Here is a 25,897-nt window from a genome sequence, read left to right on the forward strand (position 1 = left end):
ATTTTGGAACTTCTATGCATCTGGATGATGCCTAAACCACACCAGGCAAAATGTTGTGTCTAGATTTGTCATCCAACATAGGCAAGCAGCTTTCTAGATGCTTGGAATGGATGAAAGCTATGGCATCTGCCCCTGAATGCAAAGCAGGTAGTATCACAGCTCCTTGTAACAGAGGTACAAGGACTTAGGTCATCATCATGGTAAAGAATGTTCTGACAGCACTGAGCCTTGTCAGAAAACACACATTTATCAAAGAAAAAATCATTTTTGTGAAGATATATCCAGTTTCATAGATCCTTATCAAACCACAAGTGTGGTTCTGATGGAGCACTATTTGCCAGGAAAGATTCTGTTAGAAATCCCAGCATCCTAGGCTCCCAAGGGCAGGGACAGTATTTCTAGTCACACCAGGCAGCCCTGGTTCCCATACTGCCTGACTAGTAAATAGGTAAGTCTGAAGTCCTTTTGCATTTTTGCCTTATTATCTTTCTACTAGAAATTGAGGTCTCAGTGACTGATACCTTGCAGGGGAGTTCTGAAACTTGCTGCTTTTTCAGTTGGGTTGTTTGATGCTGCCAGCTAAAATCTTCCTTAAACAAGCTGGAAATATATAATGCTGGACAACATTTGCGTATTTTTGTAGAATGTGGAAGAATACAAACACACACCCCACTCAAGGCAATCAGTTTTGGTAGTGAGTCAAATGGATTTCTGAATCTTTTATAAAAATTATCTGATTAAATCTTCTTATGCTTCATGGTTATCTTCTAACACAATTTTCTCAGGTCGTCCACCTGGAAACTCTGGCACCAGCTCTTCAGCCCAAACTCAAACAGTACTCTAGGAGGCTTTGTTAAAATACTTCAGATAATATGCTCAGCAATGCACAGCCCTAAATTAGGTTGTCTCTGAAATTAATTCGTATTAAATGGTTGTTTTAATACCAAGTGAAAAAGTAATTCTTATTCCTCCTTCCCCCACTCAGGCTTCCTCATGCACAGTTGAAGTTTCACTTAGGCTAAATCATCTTGGTGATATATGGGGAGCATAATTCTTTCATCCAATTTGTTCTTCATGTGCAAATGTCTAATTACTAATCAAAAATGCGCTTGGAAAGTAAGAAAGATTTCTTTATTTAGTCAGAATTATAAGGTAGCAAATTTCCAGAGAAACAAAAAAATATGCAAGTCATGACAAAGTATTGATTGCATAATAATGTGATGTCAACAGAATAGAACAATCATGTTTTCAGGTGGGAGCTTTACATACATTATACAGCAAAGGTTTTGCTGTTGGAGTGGAAATATAAATTGGGCTGTACGTATTTATAGAAAATAAAGCTTTATTCACATACTAATACCCATCTTCTACATCATGACAAAGAATTACGATCTCTCTCCTGGACTGACTAACGGAAAAGGAAAACTTCAGTGTTTAGTATTAAATCTGATGTGAATGATACTTAAGGTCATGAAAGGCCATCTTAGTTGTACTGAAATTTTTTAATCTTATTTGCAAATTATTCCATCAATGGTTCCCCAGAGTTGCAAAAAGATTTTATTCTCACATCTTTATTATTTAACTGAATGTTGAAAGCGCAACATATTGTAAATTGCTCTCAATTTTAAAAAGTACTTTCTTGTCTCAACATCATAGCATGTGCAGAGCTACAGGAGTGCTGAGTCAGAAACATACCTGGGCAAATTTGATAGAGGAATACAAAGTGGTTGGATATAATTAGGTAAGAAAATGACTGTAGGGGGTGAAGTAGATAATCATACTTAATTGTCATTCAACAGACGTTCAAAATGACAGTAACTTACGCCAATCTGATGTAACAGCCAAATTTGATTTTGATGTTATATCAGGATGCAATTCTCATTTAAATCAGCAGGTCCAAATCATTAGGGGTGTCAGACTACTGAATTCTGCAAGCAGGAACATATTTGGCCCTGTGCAAATGGTGTGGCAAATTAGACAGGCCTTGGTATGTTTTTCCTTATCATGGTCATCACCTTTTGTAAAATCTACTGTTTCCTTTCATTAGTGATGTTTAAGATGCTGCTGTTCATACATACGAGATGCCTGGACTTCCCAACCTCAAACACCTCTCTAAGAATTCAATTTTGGCAACTGAATCTGAGACAACTTTCCCAACAGTCTGAGCAGCCAGTTTCCTGGCTGAATTAACACAGCACCAGTGCTGAAGGTCCAGCCTGTATAGGCACAGTTCAGAACTTGTCTTCATTATGAAGCCAGCCCAAGTCTGAGCTGTTGTCTTCACCTGGCCTGGACTGAAGGTTTTCAGCAAAGCTGCATCAACAACGTAAAAACATTTTTTCTCACTGTTTACCTCTGTTCACCTGGAGGTATAATCCATGGTTCCTGCATTAAATTGAAGAATGTATCTCTCCCTCTACTTATAGGAAGAGACAACAATGTGAGTGTTTTAGCTTGCATGCTCAATTCAAAACTGAAAAAATCCCTCCATGACAGCAATCTGAACCTGGTTTCTAAGCACTCCCCTACACAGGCCAGCCAGTATGTGTCTAAAGGCTTTTCTTGTGGGTTTGAAGTGACAGCAGAACTTCATTGATAAGGCTAAGGATGGGCAGACTCATACTTCACTGACCAGGCATGGCAGAAGTCCTCCAAGCAGTTATTTCAGCCATCTAACACCAAGTTTTCCAGCAGACCCTCTTTTCTGGTCTGGTCCGCCCTAAACAGGAGAAGCCAGTGGTGAAACCACACTGAGCATATCCATTAATGCTGCATTGCCTGGTAGCCAGGCAAAGCTGCAGGAGTCTTTGACACTAGTGGAGGCACCTATAGGTCCCCTGGGTCCTAGAGGTGAGGCCACCTCTCCCTGAAACCGATGTCATTGCATCTGCCCAGGAGCTTAGTAGAGTGTTCACTCACTACCTACTTCCATGCATTTCTTGTAGGACAATTTGATTCATTTATTTCCTGGCCACTGCAGAGATTTCTCTGGTAGGTATTTATACAGCAACAATTGCAACCCACTTGCGCACAGGTATTTATAGAGCACCAATAACATGCAGTTGTGCCTAATGACTGATATTAGCATGATGTGTCAAATACAAAACCTTTTTCTGAAAACAGCAGGGTCCAAACAACTTGGCTAATGAAACAGGCAATGCGGAACACGTATTTGGCACCATTTCGCCTATCCTATTTTTGGCCACCAAAATAAATCATATGGATCTCAAGTACCTGAAAATAACACCACAAGGCCACCTAACTTGTACGTATGTCAATCTCTCACAGTAAGGCTTACAATAGAGTTTGTTTTGTTTTGTTTTGTTTTCCTCAAAAGCAAACCCTTTGCATAAATCAGCTCTTTTGTGATAAACTAAGAGGACTACTGCTTGTGCTCAGCACAGGGTAGAATGAAGCAGCTGAGCTCTCCCTGTGATTCACAGCATGGGACTCTCCATGCTCAGGCAATGCCCACCTTGCAGCATGAATTCATGTCCAGTGCCTTCAAGGCAGGACAGTGTTAGCCCCATTCTGTGCCCTGGAAAATGGTGAAGCTCAGCAACCAGCCTTGTGTTGCAGACAAGTGACCAGCCTTGTGTTGCGAGCCGGATTTGATACACAAAAAGGCTGGCAAGACAGCACTGCCATCACAGCAGTCCCTCCTTCCCCTGTGCAGCTTCCACCTCCCTCTTCTAGTCTCCTCAACAATTAAATAAAATGAAGGTTATTTCAAAGAGAGCAACTTGCCCTGTGTTATATGGGGCTGATCTACTAAGTGTAAATATTGTTGATATTATTCTCTCATGGAAGCAGAGACAGGGAAGCAGAGGAGAGGAAGCACCAGAGATACACAGATGTAATCCAAGCTTGTCCAGCAAACATAAGGACATACAAATTGTCACACTGGCACAGGACCATTGTACGGCTTATTTGTTATTGTTCTGTGGCAATGGCCTGAACCAGGTGCTTTAGAGAAATGTCAGAAACACTGCTGACATTGACTGTAAAATTACCTGCCCACCATGGAAATTTTTTTCTAACCATAAGCAATCAGTGGTTGGTCTACAACCTTCCAGGTCACTTGCCCTGTATTTGCGTATATCTCTGTGCCTCTCAAGCCTGTGAATGTAATACATGAAGTATTTCTAAAGTTATCAGAAACACACCTAATTGATTGGATTCAGTTTTCATTACTTCAGAACAGTATTTCTGAGAGTCAGATTCTGCATTTGGAAATTGTGCTCATGACACATTATATAGATGCATTTATTTCCTTTGAGAGCATGCAAAAATAAATATAGTTGAGACAGAAATCTCCCACTGTTGGGAAAGGTGGCTCTTCTTCAGCCACAGGTACTCCTCTGCACCTGTCAGAGGAAAATACAGCATATCTACTATCATAGATGTTGCAAACAACTGCTTAGATTTTTAAGATAATCATTTTTGTGAAGAGGCATGCATGGCTGGATGTTATTTTGAAATCAAGCCTGTGTGCATGCAAGAGAGAACAGAGGTGTGCTAGTACAGTTTTCAGATCTATATGGATACACCTGCACAGCTCTGTATATAACTATTAAATAGGCATAGATATATACACATGCATATGTACTCATGTGCATACAAAAGCTGGTGCATCCAGAAAACAGATTCCAAACTGGGAAATAAAACTCTTCCTTTATTCTCACAAAAGGGAGTGAGAATAGATTCTGCAGTATCATGCCTGTTAGTAGACAGAGGCAGGAAGTGTGACTGACTGATAAATTGATTTTGATCACAGTAATGGCAGAGATTTTGCTATAATGGCCAAAATCACGAGCTGGGAGCATTATTGCTCTTTAAGTAAATGTTTGCAACCCAAAGATGATACCTTTTGGGGTGAAAAAACCCGAACCAATCAATACTATCACTGCCATTTTGGTTTACATTGAATGGAGGTGCTGTCAGGTGAGAGTAGCAAAGGAATCAATTGCACATACTTGAAAAGGTATGCTATTATGCTATGTATGATCACATCATGAGCAGTTCAAACTAAAAGGTGTGCCTTAAATATATAAAATATATATGCAAAAGATCTACAATAACATGACTCACTATCAGCTGCTGGATGTCTCAGAAAGCAAAGTGCTAGGGTTTAATTATTTTTTTTCTCTAATTTTATTAATGGCACATCCAAAGAACGCAACACTGCCCTTTCAGATATTAGCCATTGTGCCAGTTTAGGCCTAGAAATTCTTCAAACAGAATGATGTTTCATTCTGCATTCAAATAAAAGTTTTAAATAGGATCCACAGGTTTGATATATCTAAAGGCTCTACAATCTTGTTCTGTTGCTTGAGTCTAAAGCTTTTTTGAAGAATCCTACCTTGCCTAACTCTTTAAGTAAAACAAAGGCTGTAGTTTTTCGTATGCTAACTTCTGCAAGCTCATTGCTAACGTTTCCAAAACACTTCTTCTCTTCCCGCAGTCATACACTGGCCTCTCTCTGTCCATGTAATCTCCCTTCCCATCTCTGCTTCACCTTTTTGCCCTTGCCACTATTCTCTTACTACTCAATTGGCTCAGAGTCATGTATCTATTTTCCCAAACTGCTCTTTTTCCTCCTTTTAATAGCACTTCTTTGCCAAGTATTCATCATAGGCCATGCTTTCCGTTATTTTTCCTGTTTCTCCCCCGAGTGATTCTAACCCAGGACACACTATATGAACTAGCACACATCATCACATAGCAAAACAGATTCCAGTGTGTTGCATACTTGATTTGTGAAAATTCACAAGTTATGCAAAAAGTAAAATGCCAAGAAAGTTTTTCTCAGATCCTTCCAGCCAATAGTGTCTTTCAAAAAGATTCAAACACAGCAGAAACACCAGCCTTCAAGAGCCTTGGGACAGACTTAGAGCTTTCTCCTGCTTCTGCAGTGTGTGATGTAATGGTTTACATTGAAAGGCCAACGTGCTTGGGATTTGACAACCTTAGGATCTGACAATCTTCCTTAGTGTGGACTTCAGAATTTAAATGTTTCCATGCTTCCTTATCTAACACTTTATTCTTTCTCACATTCCTGTTACTTATATGGGTGTGCAGTCAGAGTGGGTTAGCCAAAATCATTTATGGAAATGTATGCTGCTTAGTTTTCAAAAAGATTGTATTTCAGCTATCCTTACTTCAGATAAGCACATAGGCTTTAAAACTTGCAGATAGTCAGAGAAATAAGAACAACTCAGCTTAGTTTTGTAGTAAACTTCTCTAGCACAGACTGCATAAATGTTGCATGCAAGCTTGAAAACACATACAGGATTTGCAAAACAAATAAGCATTTTCAAAACCCTTTGCATTTGAAAATATCAGGCATTCTTTCTAAAGGAAAGCTAGAGTGACATAGGGAGAAGCTGTTTCTTAATCAGGCGCTGCTTGTACCTAAGCAGAGTAATCTAATTTGCAAGTAGGTGACCTATATGTCTGGACAATACCTGATTATTTATTCAACTAATCAAATTATATTGTATTATTTGATGACAGGATGTACACAGTGCTGACATGATGTTATTTTTGTCACCAGATAAGGGGAATTGATGCTAATCTATATCACTTTTGTTAGTCATCATCTCTTACACCTAGACCCATCAAGGGAAGCATGAATGAATTTTGTGAAGCTCAACAGCACACATATCATTAGGTCATAGCAAAGATATGCATTATTGAACAACAAAAAAAAAAAAAGTCCAGGAACAATCATAATTTGATCAACTTTTCTACCTACCAGTACTTTAAAGGTGATAGCACCCTTCTGCCCCTCTCCCACCAGCCAGCGTGATACACTTGCCCATTTCCACTTCTTCATTTTTTTTCCTTCTGTCACCATCTGTTTTTAGGAAAAGACCACCACGTGTTAGACTATCTGCTGGGAAACCTTGCCTCTTGTTATCCCCAAAGGCACTGAAATCTTAAGAACACCCTCTGTTATCCTGTATGCACTTGTGATGTCTGTTTCATAATTAATATCAAGTCATGTGGCATAACCCGAGCAAAAGGCTGTCCTCTTTTTCTATTTTTTTGATTGACTCGTTTCATCCTCTAACAATATCAGTGAACAATTCTTCTGCTCCTCATCAGGTCACACAGACACACACCTCTCCCTAGCCTCAATGGATCTCGATATTCAGTACATCCTTGCCCTCCTCTTTTTTTTTTCTTTTTTTTCTTTTTTTTTTTTTTTTCTGATGACCCAGTACGTTATTTCAGTGGGGAGAAGGAGCGGAGAGAGAGGGTCCTGAGGACGTAGTGGGAGGGACAAAAGCTTTTAAAATCCGTAATTATGAGCCGCTCATAGAGAGAACGAAGCCTCCCGTGTGGGAAGGGATGAAAGTGCAATGATGGTAATTGTTGCCGTTATTGCTCCCACGGGTGGGGGCTCTGGCCCCAGTACGCGGGAGGAGGGGGCCTGGGGAAGGGCAGGCGCCTGATCGAGGCTCCCAGTGTCGAAGCTCCTAGGTTTCACCGCTGCCACCTCCGTGATCCTTCTTGCGCCACGGGTGGAAGCATTGCGGCCGCCCGCGACTCCCACTTCTTCCAGCTCCGCTTCCACCCAGTGGAAGAGGCGGCCCCAAGGCTGCGCAGGCCGAGGCTGCTGGACGTGGGCGAAGGGGGGCAGGGCGAAATCTGCCAAGTCGGGCAAAGTTGGCGGCAGCAGAGCGGGGTCCCGGGCGACGGCGGGGCTGCTACAGCGCCGGTGGCCCCCGTGTGGCACCGGCTACTCCGAAGAACCGTGTGGCTCAGCAGGGGCTGCCTCCGCCGCACGCGTGGTGCGACGGGAGAGCGGCAGCAGCCGTCGCAGCGGCGCTTCGGCGCGTCCCGGGGAGCGTCCCTGCGGCCCGGTTCAGTTCGGCTCCCTGCGGCACGGTCCGGCCCGGTTTCCCCCGGGCGGGGCAGGGCCGGCGCCCCGCTGCGCGGCTCATCCCCTGGCGCGGCCGGAGCTGTCTCTGGTCTGCCCGGCGCTGCACCTCCTTCCCGTTTTCCCCAAAAGGTGCCCGTGGTAGCAAGGGTATTCTCCTTGGAGCCTTTCTCCTTCGGGGCGCCGGAAGGACTGAATAGAACTTCAACTGCCGTGGCCGCTTTCATCCTTTTCCTTCCCTCCCCCCGCTTCCCCTGCTCGCCTGAAAAGCGCAAACTTGCGCTGAAATGGCACCTCGGCTTGAATGTGAGTCTAACTAGCCCATTAAATGTGATCAACGTACCGTTTGCATGGAACGAAACCTTTCCCATTCCTGATTGCTCCAAAGGGGAATCACGTCCTGCCTCCCACCTTCCCAATTTTAATTCTCCCAGTGTACACACGCTTGTAATTACTGGTGATTTTGCTAATGCAACCCCGAGCAAAAAGCATGCTGGTACTATGGAGAGGGAAGGCAAAGGAAATACCGTTAATTTAAGGCAATATACATGTGGATTACGCTCGTCCTTTTCTACATCACTCTATAGATATTGCGTATTAGACATCAACCCAAACATCAGCGGCTCGTTTCCTAGTCTTTTTTTTTCCTTGTTCTTTTTTTTTTTTTTTCTTTCTTTCTAATGGATCACCGGGTGATCTGGAATTAAATGATGGATCGCTCCGTGGACCGGCGAAAGGAGGGAAAGTGAGAAGACGACTTGTTAGTCCTGACTCTTACCAAGGAGAATGCTGCCTGACATCACTCCAGCCGGGATTGCTTCTTTTGTAACTCTCTACATTCACCGCAGACCGCTTCACTCGGGGCGGGGGGCGGGGGGGGGGGGGGAGGGGATGACACCCGAGTATAATATCACGTCGGGCCTTTTCCGCATTTGATTCCCCTCCTTCAGGAGAACGGGGCTTCGAAGCGTGATCGTTAATGTCGGTGATCATCATTCGGTTTCTTTTGAAGGAGGCGGAACGGTCTTTTTTCTTAACCTTTTTTTTTTTATTATTTGTTCAGATGACATTCCCTGTTCCGCTCGCCCCCGCCCCCGCGGCGTGCACACACACATACACGCACTCACAACCCTTTTCTTTTCATCATCAGCAAATAAAGATTAGGTGGGCAGATTATAGAAAGCGTTTTCAGTCCTGTGCTGATCCTTATTCCGGAGCCTTTGTGATGATATTGATGATGATGATGGTCAAGTGGACAGTTTGATTTTTGTGTTTGGAGCTAGTTATAAAGAATCAATATTATATCAAGGGGTAACTTTCGTGATAAAGGACTTTAACCACTCCGGCTATTCATCATAAGTCTGTAGCAAGCAGATAGGTCAAAAGAAATTATATTGCACTAAAGAGTGTGTCTTCTTATCTCTCCTTTACCAGGGGAATAAGGGACAAGCCGATCGATACAGTAGCTGCTGTATACTTCTTGCAATTATCAATAGCTGATTTCGTCTTTTGAGGCCTGCATCTATTAATACAAACTAATAATAATCGTCTGAGCATATCTGTAGCCAAGGGGATGAAAGTTTTTATAATTGGCATCACTATTTATATAGCTAGAGTTAGTGAACAATCTTACATTGTTTGTGTGTGGTATGCATATATATACATTTTAATATTAATGTCACTTGTCATTTTCAGAAGGATACAGATTTTTGCAAAGGGGCTAAAAGCACTGCTTTCATATGCACTCTTGTATACTTTGTGGAGTATGTGCTAACACACGTTGTAATACAATTACAGTGGTTTAATTATATAGCATCTACACATCTATATGTGTGCATGACATGTATGTGTGAGTTTAAATGTTTGTTGCCTTGATAATGTCCCCATAACTATGTGTATTACAAATATTCCACAGAGTATTGAAAATTGTTGGTGAAATTAATGTATCATCTGTTAAATTAAAGAATGGAAGTGGATGGTAATTGGAGTTTGCTAAGTGTGAGCATAAGCTTTTGTGTGTATGAATCATGTTTATTTAGCTCCAAGGGTGGCATGATATTAAATAAAAGGAAAAGTAACTTACATGCTCAAAGCAAAACATTTAGGCACGGTTTTGCTGTAGACTGGTTCTGTAAATCTTGTGGTGGGGCTAGTTGCTTTACAAAAAAAAAAAAATATCTTTATAATTGACATTTGACATGCTGTTTGGGTTAGGCTGTGGTAGACCAAGCACAGATTTCCCTCTGATGGAAACATTTATCATCGTGATTGCTGCAGAGTGGCAGGTGGTGTTATCAATTACCTCTTCTTACCAATAATAATATTAGTATGGTAATATCTTTGCTCATGTGAGAACGAATTAGCGGTTAGTTGTTGCAGTTTAAACAGAGAAAATTGTGCTGGTTTTAACCCCAGGGTCCTCAGGCAAAAGTCGTCGTGCAGAAAGGGGGTCGGAAGACGCTACTTCAGCTTGCCAGGAAGAGTATAAAATGATAGAAAATAAAGCCCAAATTATTACACGCCCCTTCAAATAAAGTTGCTGAGCAAAATAATAACTATAAAAGACAGTAGATGGATTACACCAAACGTCAGATCTATCTTATCCGCCTGTTGGTAGCTTTGATGGACTTAAGAACAACCACGTTGTACCTAAGTGTAGACAGAACTACATATATGGTTTTTGTAGAGCCGATCTTGTAGAAAAGCTTTCTGAACGTTTTTATTGACACTGAATAAGGATTAAAAATTAAAGCAAACGCGTAACTAGGTGTCCTATCAATGTAAAAAATAAAGTACTATTTGGTAAATAATATTATTAAGCAGGCAGAATAGTAACGTGTCGCTTCTGACGATGAAAGCAACATCGCAAAATTGGAAGACAATTAACAAATTAGAATTAATTACGGAGAGGTAAACTTCTTTTACTCGCCATCGCTAGTACAGCATTTTATTCACGGCGAGGGGCACGCGAGCGGACGCGGTTTGCGACGGGAAACGCGTGATTGCCGGCCCCACAGCTGTCGCGCATACGCGCGGTGCCGCGGCTCCCGCTCCTCTGCGCGCTCCTAAGTACGTGGGCGCGCAGACAGTTACGCGGCTAACCGATCTCCCCCCCTTATCCCCCTGCCCCGCATGGCCGCGTTTTTCGCAGCCCAACTTCAGCGAATGCATCATCATTATTTCTTCCCCCCTCAAGTCAGGAAGATTAATTAAAAGGTCCGTGGAAAACTTTGCGGTGTAATGGGGAACCGGGAGCGGGGGGAGTCAGGGGCCGGGGAGACACGTTTCACTTCATAACTTTCCACTCGCCTCCCGAGATCTTTGCACTGTCAAGGTTTTCCACACAGGTCGGGTAGAAAGTTTCCCCCGGCGATTTGCACCGGACCCGGCGGTACGTGCCGGCGGTGCCGCAGCCGGAGCTCGGCGGCACGTCCCCGGCGTGGGTGCTCAGCGACCCCCGCGCATAGCGGCGAGCTTTTCTCCAAGAGAAAAAGTGTGAAGGAGAGCCGAGTAAGAGGAAAGAAAACCATAATCTTGTAACCCTAGAATATGTTAATGTCAAGAGATACAAATCTGGTAATTATGCCTTTCTTGCCTGTTGTGTTCTCCATTGTTCATTAAACATTAAAGACGGGATTATTTAATTTTCCACTTAAAGATTCTCTCACGTTCCGCAAAATCATATTAATTTTCAATCATTTTATTTTATATCATGGACAAAGTTTTGTTTTTATAATGCTGTCAATGACCTGCCTTTCTCCGCCCTCCCCCCACATCGCGCTATAAGAAAGACACTTTTAAAACGTTCTTCAAGAAATCGCCTGCTCCTGGGGAACTACCAGGCACTGAGCAAACAGAAAACGTCAAAGTTTAGGGGGAAAAAAAATGTTGCCTGAGTAACAGCAACAAATCCTTTTAAAAGATGACTGGTACTACTACAATTGGAAAAAAAAAAAATGCCTGGGTGAGGTTAAAGTGTGTCCCCTCTTATTCCAGGCAAATGTTTCAGTCACAGGGGGTAGCTGAGGCCCTGCACCCAAAGCAAATCAGAGAATGTACCTTTCTGCCGTGGAAGGAGAAGCCCTAGCCCCAGCTCCCCACTCGCGGCAGCGGTGCTGAGTGTTACCTGAACGCCCGCAGACGCTCCCTTTCACCTGCATTCTCCCTACAATATAATGCAGCATATACACACAAATAACGTGTTATTCGTGTACGCCGGGTGCAATAAATTCCTACTTCTGACGGGGGAAAAAAAAGAAAAAAGAAAAAAAAAAAAAACCTTGATTAATGAAGTCGTTCCCTCACACATCGTATTAGAAAATCACGTCAGATTTCAGCCATCACGATCGTCTCCAGGTATTTTAAATGAGACACTCTTTGTGCGACCAAAGTTTCAGCAAGGATGGACAGACGGAGAGAAGATGTATTAGAATTTGTAAGCACCAAACAAGTTTTTTAATCATGAAGTGGGCAATCATTGCGAAGGGTCTCGTGTAAACATCTCGCTAAACGAAGGACTGAGAAGTATCCTCGTCTAATATCTAAAAGGCATTGACTTGGCGTTTCAGTATTGTTACCCTTCAGGGCCGTGCGCTTTTCTAACGAATACCTCCAGCACAGAAATCGCTGATGGTTTGCGTGTTAGCAAACTATCCGGAGTGGCTTAAACTGTCGGCTCTAACTTTATTTGATTTGCCTACCAACATAAAAGCGAGGAATAAACCGAAACCCCAGAGACACGGTATCACAACGCACGAGATAAAGCGAGCTATCAGCAGGGAAAGTTTACACAGAGGAGTTTCCCAAAGAAGACAGGGTTAGTGTGTTTTAAGGACTAGGGCTGGATTACACGGACCGGGGTGGGGGTATTAGGAGAAAATCCCTGATCCCCGGCCCCATACACGGAGCTTGCCTGTTGCCGCCCGGCAAGGTGAGCTGCGCCTCCGCGCCCCGGCGACGGCCGGAGCTGGGGCCGCTCTGCCAAGCGCAGCACGGGGCGGGGAACGGGCCGAGCAACGCGCAGGGCCCGGTCTGCAACTAACAGTTAAAAAAAGCATGCAAAACAACCCCAAAACAAAACAGCGGAGAGGGTGGCAGGGTCCGCCGGAGCAGCCTCCCGCCCCCAAACCACACACAGGCACAGAGCCGCGCTCCCGGGCAGTGCGCGCACTGCGTAACCCTGCGCGGTGGCGATCACCGACTGTGGGGTACATCCTAGCGGCGGGTCCCTGCCATGGGAGACCGGCTGGCCGCGCTCCCCGCCCGCCTCAGCAGAGGGGCAGGCGGACAGGGACGGCGGCGGGAAGGGGCAACTCGTGGCAGCTGCCGGGGAGTTGGAGCTGCTGCGCGGCGACTGGGCCGCCCGCCTCCCCGTGGGACGGACGGGGCGGGAGGGGACGCGAGGCGGCGGGACGGGGCGGGGGAGGTTCGGCCCGGCTCCCCGGCAACTTGCAATGCGGTAGAGTGGAGAGCGGGGGTGGAAAGGGGCGGCGGGGAGGGAAGCCTCCCCCCCACTCAATTTTACAAAAAAAGGGTGGGTGGGGGGCATGGGAGAAAAGCCGCTGTTAGGAAAGTGCGTGCAGAGAGGGAGGCTCGGAGACGGCGGGGGAGTTGATCGGGCTGCGGGGCCGGGGGCAGCCCCGGCGGCAGCCCGGGCAGCGCGGCACGGGAGGCGGAGGAGGAGGAGGAAAGTAGGAGGAGCTGCCGGGTGACCCGCACGTCTCCCAAACTTGAAAGTTTATCTGCCCGAAATCAACAGCGGCCGCGGTGCGCGCACCGTTCCTCGGCGCGGAGCAGAGGCATCGACCGGGGAGCCGCCGCGCAGAGAGCACTGCCAGCGCCGCAGGGAGCGAGGCAAGGCAGGCGACGGGGGGATCACCCCTGCGACAACAATAGCCACCCCCCGCCCCCCAAGTCTGCGAGAAGATCGATACTATTTGCTGGAGACCAAGGACTTGCTCATCGGCGCACACACGAGACCGCTGTCATTAGCTAACAGGACACACGACTGAGCCGGGGGGGGAGGGGGGGTGGGGTGAGGAGTGTCACAAAAAGTCATTACAACCTGAGAGAGAGAGAGAAAGAAAAAAAAACTTCCTACCAATGGACAACAGGAAGTGACCACCACCACCAACGGGGAGTCTCTGCTTGGAGAAAGAAGCTGCAAGACAAAGAAGAAGGAAGGAGAGGTGAAAAGACAAAACTGCCCAAGATCTTCTGTGTGTGCATGCGTGCGCTTTGGAGAGAGGAGAGAACAAAAGTCAGCCGTGGAGACAGAGAAAGAGAGACGGAATACGAGACAGGATGGAGGAAGAGCTAAAGACAAGCATGTGAAGATCAAGGGGAAAGAAGAGCAGAGCAACACACACGCACACCGAAAGTAAAGGGAAAAAGAAAAAGCATACACAAAAGTTTCTTTTCCTCTTGGGAAGAAATTACTCTCACGCACAGAGAAATCACACGCCTTTCAGATCAACTTCTGAGGAAAGAGTGACCAAGAGAGAAGAGGACGCAGAGTGAAAAAGAAAAAAAAAAAAAAAAGCCAGAAAAAAAAAGCAAAGGGGACAGAAAAAAGCAGAGCAAAAGAAACAGCCGGGTGAGGGAAGAAAGACAAACAGAAAAGCGAAGATCGTGACCTCCCCCAACAAGTGAACCTTGCACATATGTTGTGTAAAGTGTGTGCAAAACAGAGCCCTCCTGCCTGGTGCGTGTGTGTGTCGCTGCTGCCGCCGCTGCTGCCGCCGCCACCGCGGTCGGTGCCTCTCGCAGGCGGCGCTGCCGGTGCCGCGGAGACGCATCATTTGGCGGAGCTAAGCGGCTAATTGCGGAGCCCCGTTCTTCATTTACATATGCAAGCCTGAGTCCGCTGGAGCCGCGCCAATCCGCGCTCGCCCCCAGCACCATTAATCGCCATGCATTATTCACAATCATAATTACAGAGCCCCATGCGCGCTCCGCGCAGCCGCCCCAGCACGCCGCGCACACCCCACTGCACCGAGCACACCCCACCCGGCTAATCCCCCACTCGCTCACCCACTCACCCGCTCATTCACTCACTCACAGTTTGGTTGGCTGGTTAGCGTAGCTTTTTGTTTTTTGTTTTTTGTTTTTTGGTGGTTGGTTAGTTGCCTTTTCTGTTGTTGTTTGGTTGGTTTTGCAACTCGCCTTTTATTTGCGAACAGTTATTTCCAGCCCACACCCCCCTTCCCTAGTACCCAATTCCTCCCCCTTTCCACCTCCACGTCGCTGATGCCTCTGCAAAAAGCAGAGTCAAGACGGCTCAGTTAGCAGCATGTCTCGTCGAAAGCAAGCGAAACCCCAGCATCTCAAATCGGACGAAGAGCTACAAGCGGAGGTAGTTTCTGAGCACGGTAAGGGCTCCCGGCGCCTCTTCTCTCTCCTTTTGTGAGTGTGTTTCGGATGGAGATAGGTGGATTTATGGTGATGGTGAACATGGGAGCGCAATTACTCTGCAGCGGGAGAATGGGAATTAGAGCAGCTGGGGGAAGAGGCAGCGGAACTGAGAAGTTAGCAGTTTAGCCAAGTTTCTGCAGCCCACCCCCTGACTAACCATCCCTCCCAGCAGCTCCCTCCCGGCCTCCCAAGCGTTTTTATCGCGGCTGGGCTCGGCGGCGGGGCGAGGCCCTCCCTCCCCACTCAGCCGGGCTCGGGCAGCTGCATGAGCGGGCGCCCCGGAGCAGCGCCTACCTCCTTCTCCTCCTCTCCGGTGTGCTCCCTCTCTTTATTTTTTGGGGTACCCCTTCCCCCCCCGGTATCCCCGGTGGAGGCTCGGGGCGGGTAGGAGCCATGTTCCTCTCGTCCCGCTGGCAGGAAAGTTGAGACGGCCGGGCCCGAGGTGCCCTGCTTGGGGTTGCGACAACTGGGGGAGTCCGGCGGGCTGGGGGCTGCCGGGCCCGGGACGCTCTCCCGGGGCAGCGCCATATCGGCCGGTGCCAGGGTCTCCCTCTGTCCCTCACAACCCCCCACCGCCCCGGGCCGCCCGGCACAGGCTGCGGGGGGAGGCGCGTTTGTAGGCAGCTCGCTTGTGCGCTGGGCTGCCCGAACCGCTTCCCCTGTTTGCCCCGGCAGCTGCCGGGGATCGGGGGACCGTCGCTGGGTGGCAGGCAGGGGACCCCGGTAGGAGCGGACAGGGCCGCTCGGGTGCGCGGGGGCAGCGGAGTTGATTTCATGTTTTCGAGAAGGTTGAGCAGTACATTTCGCCTCCGTCCCTGCGCTGCCATCGTCCCTTCGCCTCCTGGCTCTGTTGCGACTGTAATTATTATCAGTGGTGGATGACACGGAGTGCCACCACCGCCACCGGCCCCTGTCGCGCCGGCTGCAGGCAGCGGGGAAGGGTGATTTTCTCGCCCATCCGCCATTCTTCGCTCCTTCCTCATACGCAGGCACACGAACACTTGCTTTTATACATCTGGGCTGCCCAGGCTGCTAGTGAACAAGTGCCCGAAGCTGGAAGGATTTGGGCTATAATCACTACTTATTTCCACTCCGCTGTAATTTTTTCGAGAAGAGGGCTGCAGAGCTTTTTTTCTTCCTTTATTTTTTAATTTCAGCTTTGATTTCTTTAGTAGTCCTTGGCATTGCAGCATGCCAAGGCATGCCACAGCCCATGCTCACTCTTCCTGGGCTAAGAGCTTCCACTTAAAAGTTTTTCTTTTCTTCTATGCGTAGAGCCTACTGCTTTCTTAGTTTCTTTTATAACCTAGTGGGAGCCCCAGTGTTTTCTGCTTTTGGTGTAGGCCCCTTGCTCCACTGCTTCATCTCCCCCTGTTCCTTCAAAAAGAAAAAAAGTCATTCTCCTACTTCGAAACTATAATGACTCTTAAGTTTCATCTATGGGGAGAGAAAGGCAGCAAAGTTGAAGCCTGAGGAAGATTTTGACTATTGTAGCTGAACTTTATAGCCCTGAAGCTTAAGGCAGCATTAATCCACTTCATCAGGTTAAAATATCTGTCAGACTGGCAAAATGTTAAGCCTCCTGCTCCTTCCCGGCGTATTTGGGGAGCCAGGGAGCAAGTCCCACACTGTCCGGGGCTACTAAGGGGGTTACTGCCGCTGCTGCAGGAAAACCCACTTAGATGTTGACAGTAACAGACACACAGAGAAATGCTTCCTTCTGACACAGCAGAGGGGCAAAGCAGTGCATTTTCAAAATTTAATCTTTTTCCTTAGGAAACAGTGGTCATGTGAAAGAATTAATATAGGCAGGCAGATGAGAATTAGTGTTTTATTCCATAAACAAGATTTGTTGAGCCCAGTCTCTGCTTGAGTGGCATTATAAACTTTTACATGCTCTGATTCTATTTCAATACAGAAAAATAAAACCCCACTGCTTCATTATGACACTACTGGTGAGTTAATAAATTGAAAAAAATTGTTAAACCAGGTTTTTGTTTTGTTTTGTGAATCTTATCCATGTAGCCATGTCACCCGAGATTAGAACAAGAGATATGCTAAAAAGAAACGCTTGCATATGGTGGGTAGATTAAGGACAAAGAATCTTTTTGTCATGGAAATGTTTTTTTTTCTTTTTTCTTTTTTTCCCCTTTTTTTGGGGGTTTTGTTTTGTTTACTTCATCACATAGAATTTCTCACACTTGGTTTGTTTTGTATTGCCCTCAATGACTACATGATCAAATGAATGGATTTATTTCTGCCGAATGAGAAAGACAGTCTTTCCATCAAAAGGACTACATTGCATCCCAGTGAGGAATTTTAAAGCGTTATTATTGTAGTCCCTGAATAGCACAAAATCGGCTTTCACAGCAGCCCTAAAATGCAACAATGTAAATACTTTTCAGCCTTATAAGGCTGTTATCAAAATGTGCTATGTTTAATTTTATTAAAACATATTTTAATTAATAGATTGAAACCCTTCATAGTTAACAACTAACAAGCTGAAGTAGTGGTGTTGGTGGAGACAGGATACACGAGTAGAAGGCTATCTAGTGCACATTAATGTAATGTAAATCGTTTACACATTATATTAGGAAGGCTAATGATTGCTATACTGAAAGCAATTTTATAGGCCAGATATAATGAGCACTCAAAATCTCGTGAATTAAAACAATTCTTGTTAAGTCAGTGTTCTTCATCTTTGTTCACAGCTGTAATCAAGATATTGCTAAAGTTCCTGAGTATATTGTGCAACAGACCAAAAATAGTTTGCACAGAGCAAGAAAATTTGTTGTTTTTAAAAAGCAAACTGCAGTATTATTTGATACATGTAACCTTTTCACTAATTTGGCTGTTTATCTTCAAAGGTGGAAGTTGTTGTTAAGATTAAGCAAATGAAGCTTGTTATTTATTTAATGAAATCATGTTTAATATCAACTCAAACTGGATTTTATTAAGTGAGGCATTTAAAAATGAATGTCCCCTAAACGTAATCCTTGGAGTGAAGGGCCATTCATAGTAGCTGAGAGGAGCCTGGCAGTTTCGGGAGCAGAATGGAAGATCAACATTAGGCCTGATTTTAAGTTGACTGGTCTCACCATAACTTTTGTGTTAGTGTTGCCACAGAAGTTTAGAATCAGAACAAATAATTTTATAGCCAGTTTGGACTACAGCTTAACACAACCGCATTCAAACAGGGCAATGTCATGCTGGTGAAAAACTGTTGGAAAAATGAAGATAATTAACAATGTCATTAACTACAGATTTACACTCAAAATCGTTTGAAATTATTTGTCAAAAGTGAAATGCTAAAAATATATTTTTAAATTATTTTGAAAGGAAGTGTTAACAAACAGCTGGTGATGATAAATTACTTGAATAATTGCACTGTAGAAGACTAAGCAAAAGATACCTATTAAAACACTTTCAGGTGACGACATTAGAAGATATGATGGAAATAATTTTAAAACACCAGAAGGACTCAAATGACTGCCTGTAGAATACAATAATATCAGTTTCTCAGTAAATGTCAAGCATTGTAATAGGTAGAATTACATTTCTAACACATTTGCCTAATTCAACAGATTACAAATGAATCAGAATTATAGATACAATGCACATGCTTCAGCTCCAATTAATTTTTATATTAAACCACAGAAGTAGCATTTGTATTTTTAAAGTATGGATAATAAAAGGATTTTTTTTGCAATGCTGAAAGGTGGTTCTTAGTATGTGCAAGTGAGGTTCCGGTAAGGGTGATGACAAATGATGCTTTGGACTTTTTCATGTGAAGTTTCTGGCAAAGATGTATCGTCGTTTTTTTCTGAGGTGGAAGGGATACCTTCTAGTGAACTGTGTAATGACAGTATTCTAATGTGCTTTTTGCAGTCATTGTTAAAAATATTTGACCCGTTTTTTCCCCCCACTCTTCAATACATACAACATACTCTAAACTAATGGATCTTTTTCGTCCTGGTAAAGTGGGATTGGGCTGTGAGGTTTTGAGCAGTTGATGGCTGCGCTTGCTATTCTTTTGGAGTATGTGCACGACGACTTTGCTACAGCAACGACACAGTTCACTGTGGAGCAACCAGCTTCCTGTGAGTGTGTTCACTCTATCTGTATATACAGATGGTAAAAACACATTTTGGAGGGACATTCCTACATACAAAAATGAGGTTATTCCATATCAGTTAGCCTGTAAAACTTGAGCACCTGTCAGTAAACATAAAACTTGGGTGAATTTTGCAAATGTTTGTTCTGAGGCAACTGTAAGAGAAGGCATTTTGTTTTGAAAAATAAAGATCGAATAAGTATTGCTATAAATTCTGCCATTGATAGCAATCAGTAATTGAAACTGTATATAGAAGTCCTGGTATTATGGTAGGGATTTAACATTCAAACTGTGTAACATCTGTGTATATTTTTAAAAATACTCTATTTTGAACTGTGTTAGCAATAGGAAAATATTTGGAATAATAAGGAAAGTAAAACAGGCAGCCAGTTTGCTGATGTATGTATAACAATGAAAGTAGACAAAACTGGGTCAGATCTTATCTGGTGGTGCTGATCTTGAGGAAGTCTTACGATCTTCTCATGTAGACATTAAGGTTCTTTTTTCAGAGTGGGAGGGAGGAAATTTTGAAAGGTGTTGGTTTAAATTCTGTGTAATTAAGCTAGGAATATGCATACATTTAGCAGTTGGAAATTACTTCTCCTTGCCTAAGAAAGAGGAAGAGCTACAATTAAAAAACGGGTGGCATTTAAAAAAAAAAGAGTAAAAATAAAGTAATTAATAACGAGTATTAGTGCCATTTCTGAAAAATAGTATGAGTCCTGCAAAGATTTTCTGAGTATCTTTCCTTCATTTGATTTGTTGACTGCCAAGCCAGGACAGGCATATCTGTTGACTATCCATCAGTCAGGGCATGAGTCAATTACTTTTACTGATAATAAACCAGGTCTGGCACGACATTAAAATAGTTAAGTACTGACACATTTTCCAAAATCATGTAAAAATAATTTATTTTGTAATACTGCATTTGTAAAGCAAGAGCAATTTGCTGTATTTTTTTTCAGAGGAAACATGAGTAAATCTAGTTCCAGCAGTAAATTTTTATTGAATTGTACATTTCAATGTAAAGGGCCAAAGTCCTGTTTCCTTTGCCCTCTTAAAATTACCCACTAAATGTAGTGACGATTTTCCATTAATTAAAAAAAAGGGAATTGAGGCCAGAGTATACTTTTAGGAGCTGGTTGTTATAGTGTTGTTGGACATAGAGTGCATTTCTTTTAACAAGGAAAACCCTCTTCAAAATTGAGGAAGCCAGAAAAATAATTGTTTAAAATGGTGATAGAAAACCATAACAAAACACGTTTTAAAAATGTGTTTCTTTTTAGCTGAAAAGTGAAAAGATAGTGAACAAAAGAGTAGGGTCTTTAGTATTTTCTTGCGGTAGTCAGGGTGAGCACATTTGAACATCATTTACTATGGGGTAAATTGAATCTTTAAAAAGAGTCCTTCCAAAACTCTTATTGCCAGTCTCTAAAACTGATTCTCCACCACTCCCCCCCAGATTTGGACCCTATCCCTGGCTGAAAAGGAAACCCCCAAAAATTTCCAAACTTTCGACAGAGCGAGGGAGGTACACCAAAATACTTGGGAAGGCTGCTGACCTTCTCTAGCAGCCCCCAGCCAGCCAGCCAGGGTGGGTGCAGGAGGCACGGGTGGGTGCTGCATGTGTGGGTGCTGCCCCGCGGGTGCAGGAGCTCATCCTGCAGCTGGGAAGGAGAAGGTGGGCTCAGGGAGTGCCCGACAGCTTCCCCAGGCCTCTCCCCGAGGGTGGGTAGTTAGAAGTGCTCTGACAAGGCTTGCTGATTTAACCTTTGCCTGCTTTGCCCTGCCAGGGGTGGCCACTGGATGTCAAGCTCATAATACAATTAGTACATCTGTGCAGTTGACCTTGGCAGCACGGCTTACCACTGTTCTGTTAAGTGTTAACACTGAATTTGAGTGTTAACTAGAGATCCCTCTGAGTTTGCTACATGCTGTACAGCTTATCAAATGCCCATCTAGTTCAGCACAAGTGTTTACAGTTCTTAAAGAAGGAAAAGGTTCCCTTTTGTGAAGCCCAGCATCTTGAGCTGCTTAATTAACCCTGCAGGTGCTGCAGTATTTTTTGTTTCAGTTAATCAAAACTGACTCACTATTCAGGGTTTCAGGAGATCCTTTCTACTGGTGCTGTTTGATAATTTTATTTTATGATTTTGTTGATGCACTAATGTCCTCAAAGCTGGAAATGACGGAAGCTGATGGATTTGTTTAGATCTTTATGTGCATTACTATCTTTTGCAATACCGCAGTATGGAGAATGGTAAATGAGCAAAATGACTGAGCTGCACAAATGGCATCAAATCACTCTGAGTTTGCTCTTTCAGGCACTCCTGCATGTGAGTAATTTTGCTCAAAGGAGTAGTGCTATTGAGTTCAGTGCTTGTAAGTTTGGTTTTGAGATATCTAGGAGGTGCAGGATTGGGTCCTCACATTGTCTTCTCATAATGAGAGCCTCCATATACAAATTTGTCAGTATTTCTGTGGTTTTTCAGAGAGTGGCTGGCTTCATTCTGCAGGGTTTTAGATTTACATAGTTTAAGATGTAGTTAATTATATACTTTTCAAAATAAGAAAGCTATGCTGAATCTAGTGTTCTGCTTCTAGTTTATTTGGTTTGGCTTGGGTTTTTTAATATCTTATTCATATCAGCTATGTTAGAAGTATTGACCTCGATTTTTTTTTTAGGATTCCTAATAAAACTTGATGCATTCAAAATAAACTTAGTTCCTACAAACATCAGTATATTTGTACAGAAATTCTACACAAGTTGAAATTAATGTATACATGCCATAACAGCCAACCGAATAGCTGTTTATGTGATTTTGAAAAATATAACACAGGTCTTATTTAATATGATATTTTGCACAAATATTCCAGACAATTTGTGAAGTTTGCGTCTGTTCCACATCTGCATACACATAGAAGGGCGCCAGTGTTTGAGATATCAAAGTGCTTCACTGCACAGATTAGAAACTGCAAATGTTTTTAACAGAATACAGTTAGTGCCTGTGCCACAGGTGGCTGTTACTTAACAAATTCTGAGATTCAGGCTACTCAATAGATCACACCGAGTGTGCCAGGTCAGTATGGGTTTTTGCATAGCAAGAGTGCCCTCCACTGTTCAAATCCATACTAACAGCTTTTGTGGTCTGAGAAAAAGAACAGAAAATTTTTCTATTGAGTCTGGAATTTCTTCTACATTGTTAAACACAGTAGGGGTCTCTATTTGTCTCCTCCTGTTTCACAGCTTGGGCTCAGTATGTGATAATTTATCTTTCTTTATGGGATTCAAAGCTATCATAAAGAGTTAAAAAGAATTAATTTGCAATGGAATCAACGTGTTCTAACAATTTAAAAAACTTTCTTTAAAAGCTCTGTCAATTGTAAGAGATGATAAAGCTAAGGAAAAAGTAATACTGTTCTTCTAAATGATCAATACGTTGTTAACAAGGCTACTGTTTCCAAATTACTGTAATTTTGAAAACAAATTTGTGGGGTTTTTAAAAAACATATTTTCTTTATTTAATTGTGCTTGGGGAAAAATAAGTTTGTGTATTATGATGGTAGGAGTAGTAAATAATTGTCCTGAATCAGTGCGCTATGCTCAGAGTTTTATTTATAATATTGCTTGTTTAAACATACAGAAGTGCTGTGAGCAGCATTATGAAGTTATTATTAGATTTGCGTGTGAGAACATTTTATACGTCTTCATAGTTCGCAGACATTTTATTAACAAATGCATTTTTTTCTGAAACTTCTTCACAGTTCGTACACTGCATCTCAGTGAAAGATCCGTGTTTTTTCTTCCTTCCTGAAATTCCTACATTTAGAAAATAATGGTTTTCAACTATGCAGCCCTGAGTGTAGAAAAAATAGCAATGCATACAGTGCTTTTCTATGCTTTCATTTGTGTAATTGCATATAGTCTAAAAAAAAAGCTTCGGAAAATATTTTACTCGCACATTGGTAGGATTCCTTTGCAAGACATGTTGGTTTGTATGCTTCAGGAAGGTATCAGCAATTTGAAATAGGTGGAAGCCTAGAAAATGCTTGTTCTCTTACCTATTTTTATCCAAATGTCTTATGAGTCACACATAATTTGAGGATTCTGTGATACAGAGTAACAAAATACAAGAAAACACTGAATTGTCAGAGAAAAATTGATTGTAATTGTCCTTCTTTAATATAATTGAAAAGGTGCTTTTCAGATAATCTACATATATGGAACTAGAAGTGATTTGAGACAAAATCAAAAGATTTTGGAGCAAAGATCAAACACAGAGGAGTCGGTTGGGGCTTTTTTCCAGACAGTAAGCATTTAGTCCCAAGAAACGGGGCATTTAATAAACAGCATATGCTTTCAGAATTAACCTGACTAGACTGTGATGTTTTATTTTAGTCTGTTTCACAAAAGTAGATGGCAGCATTTTTGAAGCATCCAGTCATTATATTTTCCCTTGCACATCATGCAAGAGGCTTCCCCTGCATGTGGTGCAGAGAGACATATGCTCGCAGTAAAAATTCGGAACTAGTAGAGCCAGGTTTACAAATCCTGTGTGCATGTAGTCGGCAGCTGTGGCATTTTTTTCTCAACTCTGCACATGGCCTGAGGGTGACTGAAGGACCCATGGCACCTTTCCAGCCCTCTCCCTTCCTCTTGGACAGCCAGAAAGCAGGCCAGCACCATCCTCCCCGCAGCCACACATTGCTCCAGCCTGGAAAGCCTTTGGTGGGTGTGCTTGGTGAGGGTGGCAGAGCAAAGCCTCCTGCTGCCAGCCCCTTGCACCCCGCTCTTAGTCAGCAGAGCACCTGAGTGGCTTCAGGTATTGCTATCCAAAAGTGACTTACTAAAAAATCCCTTCATTGGAATTTTTGTGGGCTAGTTTTAGGGCCAGACCCCAGTGATGTGAAGTGCTGTTGCTGTGCAGGAGCCAGCACAGCTCTGCGGGTTGGTACCTGCTCAGGAGCTCGCCTCGGGTGCCATTTGGGAGATGCTGCCTGCAATTTTTCACCTGTTTTCATAGGATAAGCTTTACGTGCTGTAATTCATCTTGCATCCCATAGCAGCTTCAGATGAGTCTGTTAGCCGTTAAGACTGCTAATGAGAGAAAGAAAATAACTGAGAGGTTATTAGTGACTGCTTGACAAAACTCTCATTCAACACCTTTTGTCTAAGTAAGAACTGCAAAATTCAAGCCATGGCTATAAGATTAAGCAAGTGCTCGATTAATTCCTCCAAAGTCCTTGAAAATTTTCACTGCACCATATTGTCATTGTAATAGTAAAAAATATTGTTTCTCCTCAGGAAAAATAAAACAAAAAGATTAAATTTTTCAGTACCTAATGGATTTAATTGCTTTATAATATAGTAGAAAATGAAAGCAAGCTGTAAAACATAAGGAAACATGGAAAAATGCTTCGTTTTCCTGTAATAGGTATAAGCTGTAACTAGAACCAAAAATTAACTTCTGGCTTAATATTTTAACATTTTAAATTTTGATAACCTGGAGTAATGATAAAATTTTGGTATTGCTTTCTGTCCTTCGTAAAGTGGTTGAGTTTTAACAAACAACAAAAATACCCTATTATGTGGAGTCATATGCTTCTGAGCTTTATTCCCTATCGAAGTCGGTGAGGACTTACACTTCAAAAGCAACAATATAGTACCTCAGTCCTTTCGTATCAATAAGTACTACTGAAAAGGATGTTAAAAACCTAATTTGTGAAATACTAGGGCAACGTCCATTTCTCCAATGCACGCACACACACACACATATATATGTGTATATATATATAAAAGTCATTATTTTAATTCCCTCTGGAGTGCTTGATTGGGGCAAGACCACAAAGATTGCTCTTTGCATGACTAGTTCATACTCTTTCAATTCTGTTAATTTTCGTGATGTTTCTGATGTGAGTAAAGGTTGCTCATTTGAGTAGGAGCTGTTGGATTGTGCCTATAGTCTGTCATTCTCTGAAGCAGCTTAGTAGCCTCAGTGTGCTGTGCAGGACATGTGCTGTCATCTATGGCAAAGCAGCATTTATTTCGGTGCTATCTGTGTCACCTGCTTCCTTACCAGTCCAAGAAAGTGCAGCTTTGGGAGAGATTTAACTTGTATGATTTCTTAAGAAATGCCAAAATAATGTATCCTAAATTGAAAATACTGTGGTGAGGTTCTTTGTATGTCTACTTTGAAATTGATTTGGGGAAATAAAAAACCCCTAATGACTCTCTAGCATTGTTCTCTAAAATATTTTTCAAAAGCAGTCCTTGAATATTTCAAAACAGGTGGTGAGATGTACGTACTTGGGTCGGTCATCTGAAAAGTATTCTCACTATTTTCAAGGCATGGGGGTTGCGGGAAGGAGGAATACAAAACAGAGCTGTAGGGCCCCCATTAGTATGGGCTCAAGACTGGTCCCCTGAGATAGTACAAAACTAGCTATTTATTTCATTAGAAATGAGCTGAGCTCTCCTCATC

The 25,897-nt window shown here is 43.3% G+C and overlaps 1 protein-coding gene and 1 long non-coding RNA gene across 5 annotated transcripts in view; one reads left to right on the forward strand and one right to left on the reverse strand.

The window, feature by feature from the left end:
- LOC135578516 (uncharacterized) overlaps positions 1-13,931 on the reverse strand; it is a 91,855-nt gene extending 77,924 nt beyond the window's left edge. For both annotated transcript variants that reach the window (XR_010470232.1, XR_010470231.1), the window contains exon 1: positions 6,758-13,931. This is a non-coding gene — a long non-coding RNA (uncharacterized LOC135578516). The remainder of the gene's footprint in view (positions 1-6,757) is intronic.
- Positions 13,932-14,765: 834 nt separating this feature from the next.
- SALL3 (spalt like transcription factor 3) overlaps positions 14,766-25,897 on the forward strand; it is a 25,867-nt gene continuing 14,735 nt past the window's right edge. For all 3 annotated transcript variants that reach the window (XM_005509816.4, XM_065052247.1, XM_021297659.2), the window contains exon 1: positions 14,766-15,258. In XM_005509816.4, coding sequence (XP_005509873.2) covers positions 15,180-15,258 — 79 coding nt within the window. In that variant the 5' untranslated portion in view covers positions 14,766-15,179. The remainder of the gene's footprint in view (positions 15,259-25,897) is intronic.

The sequence above is a fragment of the Columba livia genome, chromosome 2 (genome assembly GCF_036013475.1).
Source record: "Columba livia isolate bColLiv1 breed racing homer chromosome 2, bColLiv1.pat.W.v2, whole genome shotgun sequence".
Lineage (NCBI taxonomy): Eukaryota > Metazoa > Chordata > Aves > Columbiformes > Columbidae > Columba > Columba livia.